The 11,941-nt window shown below is 37.8% G+C and overlaps 1 protein-coding gene across 1 annotated transcript in view; it reads left to right on the top strand.

Moving 5' to 3' along the window:
* LOC105211519 (E3 ubiquitin-protein ligase CBL) overlaps positions 1-10,809 on the top strand; it is a 30,197-nt gene extending 19,388 nt beyond the window's left edge. Inside the window, exon 7 of the mRNA XM_054228377.1 lies at positions 5,955-10,809. Coding sequence (XP_054084352.1) covers positions 5,955-5,978 — 24 coding nt within the window. The 3' untranslated portion in view covers positions 5,979-10,809. The remainder of the gene's footprint in view (positions 1-5,954) is intronic.
* Positions 10,810-11,941: the final 1,132 nt, after the last annotated feature.

The raw sequence follows: 11,941 nt of genomic DNA on the forward strand, positions 1-11,941 counted from the left end.
GGGTCACAGTCTTCACAACACAAGAAGGGCCTAACATCTTTTAATTTAGAAAAAAGAATTTCTCCTACACCTATCTTGTGACAATTTCTGTCGAATTCCTCAACAAATTTAGTTTCTATGTTATTAATAAATGCAACAAATTCATTAGGCGGCTTAACTAAGTTGCATTTATCGATTTGATTTTGGTGCAGGAAGATGAATTCATCAGAAGGAATTTCATCTCCTAAATAAGGCAAGGGCAGGAGGCATGTGTGCATTTTGAAAATTTTCAAATATAGATAGCCGCAGAAGTAACTAAATGCGTTTTCTTTTAAAAAATTGATTTCTAAACTACTATCTAAAGTGATGGATCTAACAATGGAATGTTCGGGCCGTGGTAAGCCTTGAAAATCCTGCCAAGAAAGGTCGTTCAAAAGGGAATCATTGCACACATTAAGAAGAACATTGTTGCTATGTTCTGAAATTACTGTAGCTTCGGGTTCTAAAGGCAGCTCACAGTTTCCTTTGGTTACGATATTTACGTAACGTAGGCCCCACGACTTTTTAAATAAACTAGAGAACATGAAAGGTGTTACTCTAGTACCTCCTCTACTTCTAATCTGACCAAAGAAATGTTCTAAACTGTCCTGGCATAGTCGTCTTGTCTTTAGGTAGGGAAATCCTGAATGTGGCAGCAATCGCCACAAGCGTCTTAAACTATTTATGTTAATCATCCACCCCTTTATAAAATTGAAATTATTTGTTGTGTTGTTTCCTAACTCATCTACGACCCGGATTGTTTTTAAAACCTGTTCTGCCTCATCTAAAAACTGTTTTTGCTCTTGGGAACCTTCAAAAACTTTTTTAGTGGGTACAATAGCCTCAACAAAACTGCTATTAAAAATGTCGAATAACTTATTAAAAAAAGAAACGAAATCCGCGGTATTAATAAAGCTTACGCTATTTGAGCTTAAGGCTCCGGAGCTGTAAAGGGATAACATACCAGAAGCGACCGTATTACTTAACACTTGAGACGCGAATTTAACCTTCATTTTTTGGAAGGTATTGGGGTAAATATGAGCATCGGTTAATTTATGCGCGCACCGATAACTCGACTTAGAGTCCATTTTGTAAAAATGAATTATATCGGACCAACTAACGCGACGATTTTTGAAGAAAACTTTATTTTTATTATTTTGTAAGCAGTTCCGGCTGCATTTTATCAAATGGGGGCTATCGTAAAAAAAACATATTTCCTTGCCATTAACATTGAAAAAAGGCCGTGACGCTGAAACACCTAACAAATTAGCAAAATTTTGAAAATTAGTACCCTGGTCGCAAACAAAATGGCAAGGAACTAGTCCTATATTTTGAAGTTGTGTTATGGCTTCAAGAATATATTTTTTGAGGACATCTCCTTTGCAAGAACCTCTTACAAAGAAATACGCTAATGGGTGGGACCAAGGTTCGCCACCTATACCTTGCACCATTATGGTCATTGCAGTTGTGGCTAATCTAGATGTACGATTTTCATCGCCATAATCTTCGAGACCTATCACCCTATCAAATTTCCTATCATACTGCAAATGACATTTCAGTGACATTTCATCACAAGAAACGGATACGAACTTTTGTTCAAAAGAAAATCCCCTACACCTAATTTCTAACGATTTTATGCTGCTTTGGGTGCAACCTGGGAAACGAGGCCAATCTGTAACAAAATTATGCAAAGTGTTTTCTGAAGGAAAACTAAGCTGGTGCTTTAGGTATCGGTAAGCAACTGGCGACAAGAAAAATACACCCAAAGCTATGGTTTTAAAAAAATTATCATACCGCTGACCGTGATTTTTACGTTTACTATTAAAAAAACTACTCCTAATACAAGCTCCTAACTGAGGAGGAACATTGCTACAAACTAACTCAAGAGGGTCTGACTGTTCCCTAAATGAACTATTTCTTATTATTTCCCTACATCTTTCTAATTCAGTGGCCATTTGGACCAACTGAGCCTTTAAACTCCTATTCTCCTGTTCTTTTTCATCTAATTTTATTTGTAAAATCCTATTCTCTTCCCTCAATTTCTTCTTTCTATCTGTCCCTGCTGTCAGACCCCGACCTGTTTGCGCGGCCTTTTCAGAACTATTTAACTGTTCCTCCTCAAGGAATGGAAGAGGCTCTAGAACTATATCGCGATTTCCCGTTTCAAAAAGTGGAAGAAGCTGCTTCGATGCACCGGTTGCATTTGAGACAGCTTCTTCAATAGGAGCGAAATCTTCCGTACCCATCTCTATGGGTTTTTCAAAAAGAGAATTAGAGGCATTAAATGTAGGCTCGACAATTAAATTAATATCAGGAACGGCCCTCGGACGTAATTTTTTTTTGTGGCGCATTTTATCAGAAAAATGCCGTTCACAGGCAAAAATGTGTTTAGGTGTTTCATCGTTCATATTTTCAAAAACACCTAAACGTTCAAGCCAACATTTACGCCTATTAAAAGAATAAAGTATAAAAAAATAAGAAATAAAATATGTAATAATATAAAATATATATAATAATAAATATGTATAATTAGTGCATAAAGTTCCAAAACAAATAAACTTTATTTTAATTAGCCGTTCTAACGTTAAAACATATCGATGTTTAATATTACTTAATTATTTTTTAACTACCAACGAAAAACGCGAAAAAAAAAAAATAATTTAAAATTAAAATGACGGTATATCGAAAATTATCGAAACACAATACTTTAACTTTTTACTATTATACGCACACATTTTCACATTTAAAACATGGAGATAACAACAATTTAAATTCTACTAATTATATCACATCTAAAAAATTGAACAATAAGCTTGAAGTTATATTATTTAAAATAAAATTTCGATATATTGTAAATTATCGAAACAAAAATTTCACTACAATTAAAAAGTTATCTATAACATTTTTACATTTAAAATATGCAAAGAAAAATTTAAATTCTAACACATCTAAAACATTTAGCAATAAGAGCGCTAATTAATATTATTTAATATTAAAATTTCGATATATCGAAAATTATCGAAACACAATTTCTTCACTTCTTTAAATTTTATATTTTTTTATTCTCTTGTTATTCACAAATATTTCACTTTATTAACTTTTTATTGTTAAATATTTGATACACTTTTTGCACTATTTCACTTTTTATTAATTACTCACCGTTCGAGGTCCGTTCCCTCCTTTGGAAAATTATAAAATTGTCCTCCCTCGCTGCAGCCAGCAACACACTTCCTCCAATTACCTTTTGCTTTCGGCATATTGTCTATAAAATGAAGTTAAAAATGATTAAAAATATATTAAATCATCTAGCAAACATTAAAATTTACTTACATGTACACGAGCTGCTTATTGCTTTTTCTTATAAATAGCCGTAAATGGCCGTTACAAATTGAAAGAAAAAAATAGAAATGTCTCCATTCGACTAATAATTTTGAGGGATTTCAATCTGGTCGTCCCTCTTTTTCCAATTGTGAAACGTCAAAACCTCCTCATCTCGACAAACTGTCAAAGTTTAGGTGGTTTTGACGTTTGATATTGCGCTCTCACTTCCAATGAGATGAGAGTTGTACATCTCTTTATCTCTGCCAGCAGATTGTACCTTCTCTATTTAGCTCTGCAGCTCATTTAATTTTTACAGCATCAAGTTAAAGAAGTCACATGATAGTGAGTCTCCTTGTCTGAAACCTTGTTTGGTATCGAACGGCTCGGAGAGGTCCTTCCCAATCATGACGGAGCTTTTGGTGTTGCTCAACGTCAACTTACACTGCCGTATTAGTTTTGTGGGGATACCAAATTCAGACATCGTGGCGTAAAGGCAGCTCCTTTTCGTGCTGTCGAAGGCAGCTTTAAAATCGACAAAAATGTGGTGTGTGTCGATCCTCTTTTTAGGGGTCTTCTCCAAGATTTGGCGCATGGTGAATATCTGGTCAGTTGTGGATTTTCCAGGTCTAAATCCACACTGATAAGGTCCAATCAGTTTGTTGTCAGTGGGCTTTAATCTTTCACACAGTACGCTCGATAGAACCTTATATGCGATATTTTGGAGGCCAATCCCTTTTTATGGATTGGGCAGAGCACACTGAGATTTCAATCGTCAGGCATGCTTTCTTCCGACCATATTCTGAAAAGAAGCTGATGCATGCAACTTATCAGTTATTCGCCGCGGTATTTGAATAGCTCTGCCTGTAATCTATCGGCCACCGCTGCTTTGTTGTTCATCAAGCGGGTAACTGCTATTCGAATTTCTTCATGGTCGGGTAATGGAACATCTGCTCCATCGTCTTCGATTGAGGAATCGGGTTCGCCATCTCCTGGTGTTGGACTTTCACTACCATTCAGCAAGTCGGAGAAGTGTTCCCTCCATAATCCCAGTATGCTTTGGACATCCGTTACCAGATTAAAACGCCTCATCTTTTTATAAAATTTTCGAGCATTACCCATGTCATGTCTTCAGTTCTCGATATCTATCCCACCCCGAACGTGTTGTGGTCGATCGCAACGTTGCGAGGTAGGCAGTCTGTTTTCTCTCCACTGCGGAACGACAATTCTCATCGTACCAACTGGTTTTTTGGCGTTGCCGGAGGCCAATTGTTTCGGCTGCAGCGGTATGCAATGAGTTTGAGATGCCGTTCCACAGCTCCCTTATATCGAGATGCTGATGAGTGCTCTCAGAGAGCAGGAGTGCAAGTCGAGTAGAAAATCGTTCGGCTGTCTGTTGCGATTGCAGCTTTTCGACGTCGAACTTTCCTTGTGTTTGTTGACGGGCGTTCTTTGCTGCACAGAGGCGGGTGCGTATCTTCGCTGCAACCAGATAATGGTCCGAGTCTATATTTGGTCCTCGGAGCGTACGCACGTCTAAAACACTGAGACTTGTCTTCCGTGTATCACAACATGATCGATTTGGTTACGCGTGTTTCGATCAGGAGACAGCCATGTTGCTTGGTGAATTTCTTGTGCTGGAATCTAGTACTACAGATATTTCGGCCCAGCGAAGGCGATCAGCCTCAGGCCGTTGGGCGATGTTTCGTCATGGAGGCTGAATTTTGCGACTGTTGTGCGAAAGACACCTTCTTTACCCACCTTAGCGTTGAAATCGTCAAGCACGATTTTGACATCGTGCGTTCTAGGCGCTCATAGAAAGTATCTTTGGTCACATAGTCCTTCCCTTCCGTTTGGGCGTGGGCGCAAATAAGCGATATGTTGAAAAACCTCGCTTTTATTCGGATTGGGGCTAGACGTTCATCCACCGGGGTGATTGCCAGGAATCGTCGACGGAGTCTCTCTCCCACCACAAATCCTTCACCAAATTTGCGCTTCTTTATATGGTCGCTGTAGTAGATGTCACAAGGACCCACCCTCTTCCGTCCTTGTCCCGTCCATCGCACTTCTTGGATGGCGATGATGTCAGTCTTTAGTTGTATGAGGACATCAACCAGCTGGCCAGAGGCACTTTCCCAATTAAGGGTCCGGACATTCCAAGTGCATGCCCTTAAATCATTATCCTTAAAACGTTTACAGTGGTCGTCATCAAATATGTGTCTCATCCGAGGCTTTTGTCGATTTTTCATTGGTACTTCGTTTTTATGTGGTGGGTCCCAAACCCTATGCACAACCGCAGAAGCGGGCTTCGCCTTCTCACTTTAGCTCTCCTCCTGGCTGTTTGTTGGCTACCCAGAGGATACTTGGTCTAAAACCGGAAGTAGTGAGCTGCTTGAACCATGTGAAGAAGAAACGTTTCTGGCCACTCCCAAGTGAATGACAATCATAAACTTTCCCCACTTACGTGAACTTCTACACATGATCCCATAATCCACAAAAAATCCACAAAAATTCGAATTAGAGAGTATATATATGTATATGTATATTTGGCTTAGGCACCGCTTATGCGATTAAAGCCGAATCAATAAGAACACACATTTCGTTTCTCCTACTTGCAGTTTGGCGCAAATTGGAAATACTAAGCGAAACCAGTTCGCTCTCCACCTGGTCTTTCCAACGGAGTGGAGGACTTTTCCAGCGGGCACTGCATCGAACACTTTTAAAGCTGGTGCCTTTCGTTCATTCGAACAACATATTCTAGCTAGCATAGCCGCAATCTTTTTATTCGCTGAACTATGTAGATGTCGTCGAATAACTCATACAGCTCATCGTTCCATTGTCTGCGGTATTCGCCGTTGTCAATGTTTAAGGGACCGTAAATCTTCCGCAAAACCTCGAAAACTAGTGTCGTCTCATCCAATTTCGATAGAGTCCGCATCAGCTCCATAAAGCAGGACGGGAATGGTGAGGGAATTGTAAAGTTTGTTTTTTGTTCGTGAAGAGAGGACTTTACTTTTCAATTGCTACTCAGTCTAGCAAAATATTGAAGACGTCCGACGACAGTAAGTCACCATGTCTGAAACATCGTTTGGTATCGAGCGGCTTGGAGAGGTCCTTGCTTTCGATGTTAAATCTTGACTTATTATATGCTTTTGTTGTTGCGAAATGTCTTTATTGCTATTAACAGAATGTTTTATGCTACAATACATCCCATAACTCTAAGATCGCCACAACTCAAACTCTTGAATTCGCAACAGAAAAATTACAGAATCCAAGTTTTAACGTACATATGTACAGAAACTTTATGCGAAGTAAATTAAATGCAACCTTCTATAACTCTAAGTCCTGTTCCAGAATATTACCGCCATGGTTTCGAAACAAATTGATGAAGAAAATTATAATTATATACTAGTGGCCGGGCCACGCATTGCTGTGGATAAGGTATGTTAAATTCTATTCTGGTTAACTATTTGATAAAGTGAAATTATTTAGGGAGTAACTAATTATTTAATTACTCTCAATAATTTAATTATATTTCCGTCATCTTTAGTGGTTTGCGATAAATATACCAAAACTCTCTCTTGGGTTTTTTCTCGCCAATTTCTCAAGCAATTAATCACATATGTCCTTCCGTATCTAGATCATGTGTTCCAAATTTTATAACTTAAATTGTAGCTTTGTTATATCCTTTTTTGTTTAACTACTATTTTTTAGTTGTTGTAGAAGTCCGATTTTGGTCATCAAGAATACCTTTCTCATAGTATCAATGTTTAAGTTGAACTAAGTTATATTAGGATATCCAGATCAAATTCTCGCTTGACCAAATGGCCGAACGGACAGACGGATGTGGAGCTGTGACCACGTCCATTTACATTCATGTCACTCCGTACTGTGAATATCTGTTGCAAAAGTCTTATATTTTTCTTAACTTATTTTTAAATTTTTTGCATTTGTCCGGTTTTGCCTATCTACAGTACAATCTCATATTACTAATTCTAACGTATACGAAGTTTTATTAAAATATCTAGATTTCAATTCATACGGATAGACATTGCGACTAAAATTTGAAATATAAACTATCCTATCTTTTATGTTGGACCAAACTGCAGACGTGAGCAAAATATCAATAAAATCGGTTCAGTAGTTTAGGCGCCAATCCCGGACAAACAACGTGTAAGGTAAAGATTAAATTAATAAGTATTTCAATTTAGTGAAAAGATTCTTACGCATAAAGACGAAAACGTTATAGCCGATAAATTTGAAAATGATTGATGCAAATCAACATAGTTTGTTAAACTTTGTATTTTTTAAATCTTATATTGAAAATTATTAGAATTACAAAGTTTTTGCATATATTCATAGGAAAATATTTAAATTTATTTTTATTAAATTAATTTTAAAATAATGCATAACCAATTACGAGATATACGAAAGCCAAGTCGCATAGGGGCAATTTTTCTCATTTCGATTTGTCTACTGCATTAGTTTTTTCGTCAAAATTGTTAAAGAAATTTATTAATTTTTGCTTTGTGTAAAACCTTTATAAGGGTACAAAGAGCAGAATAAAATGCATAAGAAAGCATGCGATTGCAAATAACTGTAAGTTTTTGTTCTCTTATTATCTTATATTATACTTCAATGTCCCGTGCGACATCAAAAAGTAGCACTTGATACCACTGCATCGGAAATATAAGCAGAAAGTTCGCCAAATTTTGAGTACAAACGGTTAATTTGTATACAATTAAACAAAAAAGCCTTGTTCAAAAATCTGAAGATTTTTGATTTTGGTAACTACTTCAAATAGGTCACGTGCGACACCGTAGGTGTGGAGTTCGAAAATTGAAAATTATTTTTTGTCCTATAAATTTAACTTAAGTATGTAAATAGATACGTTTACATTAATTATTTACATATAGGCATTTTCACCACAGACAAAATATTAAACATTATTAGAATTACAAAGTTTTTGCACATTTTCATAGGAAAATAATTTTAAATATTATTTATATTAAACTAACTGGCCCAGCGGAGAAGTTTCTTCCGCCTTAGAGGCAGAGCAGATTTTTGATGATTTATTAGCTACATATGTATTTTGGAGCATGGGTTGCACTCTTCAGTGAAGAACCTTGTAATTTACAATCAGGCCTTTTTCATTTTATAATCAGGCAATCAAGAACAAATAACGCAGATGGTCTTCTGTCCATCTGTCATAGAGAATCCATCCTCGGAATGAGAACTTCTTCACCTTAGAACTTTCCTTTGAGTATCATTGCATAGATCACATTGTTCATACATTTTTTTACCACTAAAAGCGTTCAGTTAGCCAGCTTTAGTTGGTTTAAGTTTCGAAGCATGACTACTACGGAGCCAATCTATAGTGGTAAATTGTGCGATGGTAAGCCAGACACATCCATGGATTTTAAATAATCAATTAGATCACAGTTAGTTACTTTTATTACACAATTAATAGATTTGAATGAATGAAGTGTACCAATGATCTCATTCTGAATTATGTATTTTACATCTTTATTCTTAGCCTTGCTCTCTCAACCATTCATTATTTTTGTGTAGTATAAAATATATTACTACTCTCCAACCAAAATTAATAAGTAGCATGAAAGCATAATCGGTCATCTTCTAATAATGGTTTGAATTTTTATTCTTTTTATACATGAGTCAAGTCCAGTACTATGAGTTGAGTTCATATCTATTTATAATAATAACACTGGTCGACAAAAAGTAACTTTTTCTCTGATTCTCTTTCAAAATGGACTCAAAATCTCAAAAAACCCTGTTTTTGGCCTTTTTTGATCACGTCTAGAGAATTATGCTGACGTGCTAGAAGTCTCTAATTAGGCTTAAATTGAAGCTTAAACTGTCAACTATAAGGATCAAATCGATTTTGAATTCGAATTTGGAGTCGCCAAACAACACCGAAGTGCTACATTTTTCCTTTGCGGGTAACACAGCTGCAACAACCTCCACCTGTACGTCACTCCCTCACTCCCAGGGTCACGACAGCAACACCAAGACACACCCAACACTTACAATTCAACTGCAACGGGCTCCAGAGCAAGATCGAGGAGATAGCTGATTTTATCAGTCGGGAAGGCATATCAATAGCTGCGGTCCAAGAAACCAAGTTAAACAGCCACTCAGATCTTCTGAGTTGTGCAGGTTTTACATAAAGATCGCGACCGAGATAGTGGTGGTGGCCTAGCATTCATATTACACAACACCGTGCAATATCGTCTTATCGAAGGTGACATCGACCGCAGGGAGACTATCCTAGAATGTCAGGGTATAGCTGTTCGGTCAGGCGATGTCGAGCTCGAAATCTAATATATAAAATTCTCGTGGTGGAGAATCGGACAACATCTATTTTTCATCCTCCTAAATGTTAAGGGTGGTCCACCCCTAAATTTTTTTAACTTTCCGCGAAGAAAATTAAAAATTTTCTAAAATCAGGAAGTTATTGGTTGTTGAAGTTCATACCGATCAGGCTAATTTTAGTCTTGAAATATTCGTGGAAGGCCAGAAAAAGATTAGAAAGTGAGTAAATATGGAAAAATTGCGAGGAAGATAATAATAAGAGAATTTTATTAGAGTTGACAAGAAAAATATAAAAAGAGAAAACAGAAAAATAATATTTTAAAGGTTGTCATTGTTGCTTTGTTAAAATATTTTTGTTATTGTTCAATTGTACAAGGTTGTGTCGATAGCCCAAAACAATTTGTAAAAAATAAGGAAAGGCTAAGTTCACGTCCAACGGAGCATTTTACACTCTCGCAATTTATTGATGTAATTTTATTAAGATAACACACAATTTGACCTATATATTCGGCATAAAGTCCCATAGAAAATTATAACATATAGTATATAAGGGCTGATGTGATTCCAGAACCAATTTCACTCATTTTCACCACCAAGGTTAACGGGAATAGGGGTAACTTGGCACCTGTTAGTAGGCAAACAAACGGCACATTCGGCCTTGAAATTACTCCTAAATTGCAAATGAACGAAACACCAGTCGGCAAAATCGCCAAAAATAGCGCTATAACGAAGATTTTCCAAATATTCAAGAAGTCGCTGGAGGTACTGCACAGGACATTAAAAGATCTTGATTGTCGATGAACGTTTTTGGTGGAGCCAGGATTCTGTTAACAGGTGATTTACGCCAGACACTTCCAATTATTCCTGGATCAACTGTTACTGACGGGCTAATCGCATGCCTAAAGTCATTTAATTTGTGGCGACACATAAAGTATCGCCAATTAACAACTAACATATGAGTGTTTTTGCAACAATATCAAATTGCGATTGTAGAAATAGTTGGAAATGGTAGGGTCGCAGTTGACACCTCGATGGATTAATAGCATTCCCAACAGATTTGCTTCATTGACTCGGAAGAGAAGTTTTCCTGACATGAAACCTTAATATGATAACCAAAAATGACTGATTGAATTACCTATATTGGTGGTAAAAAACAAAGATATCGATGATCTTAATGCGACAATTTAGAATTTCGGTCCAGGAGAGTTGACACAGCTACAAACTAGGATGACGTAGTCAATTATCCCAAACTATTTAAAATTGCCTTACAGCTCCTGGCGTACGCCGATGTTATTAATATCATCGGAAGCAACAACCGCGCCGTTTGTTCTGCTTTTTCCCGCATGGATAAGGAGGCGAAGCGAATGGGTCTGGAGGTGAATGAGGACAAGACGAAATATCTCCTGTCATCAAACAAACAGTCGGCGCATTCGCGTCTTGGCTCCCCACTGTTGACAGTCATAACTTCGAGGTCGTAGATAATTTCGTATACCTGGGAACCAGCATCAACAACACGAACAATGTCAGCCTCGAAATCCAGCGCAGAATAACTCTTGCCAACAGGTGCTACTTTGGACTGAGTAGGCAATTGAACAGTAAAGTCCTCTCTCGACGAACCAAAATCAAGCTCTACAAGTCGCTTATCATTCCCGTCCTGCTTTACGGTGCAGAAGCTTGGACGATGTCAACATCAGATGAGACGACACTAGGAGTTTTCGAGAGGAACATTTTGCGCAAGATTTATGGTCCTCAGAACATTGGCAACGGCGAATACCGCAGACGATGGAACGATGAGCTGTACGAGTTATACAACGACATTGACGTAGTTCAGCGAATAAAAAGACAGCGGCTACGCTGGCTAGGTCATGTTGTCCGAATGGACGAAAACACTCCAGCCCTGAAAGTGTTCGATGCAGTACCCGCCGGAGGAAGCCGAGGAAGGGGAAGGCCTCCACTCCGTTGGAGGGACCAGGTGGAGAGCGACCTGGTTACACTTGGGATCTCCAACTGGCGCCGAACTGCGAAGGAGAGAGAGAGGTGGCGCACTATCGTCGATTCGGCTATAACCGGGTAAACGGTTGCAACGCCAATCACATACATACATACATTTAAAATTGCCTGTACTATCACCACTCGCTTTGCAATTAAAAGTAGTGTGAGTTGTCATCATGCTGCGTAACATAAATCGACCTCGAGTAATCAATATCGTCACCGAAGCCAAGATTGGACCAACTTAATTTAATGTATACTTTAGCCACAACAACGTGTGGCC

The sequence above is a fragment of the Zeugodacus cucurbitae genome, chromosome 4 (genome assembly GCF_028554725.1).
Source record: "Zeugodacus cucurbitae isolate PBARC_wt_2022May chromosome 4, idZeuCucr1.2, whole genome shotgun sequence".
NCBI classification, from domain to species: domain Eukaryota; kingdom Metazoa; phylum Arthropoda; class Insecta; order Diptera; family Tephritidae; genus Zeugodacus; species Zeugodacus cucurbitae.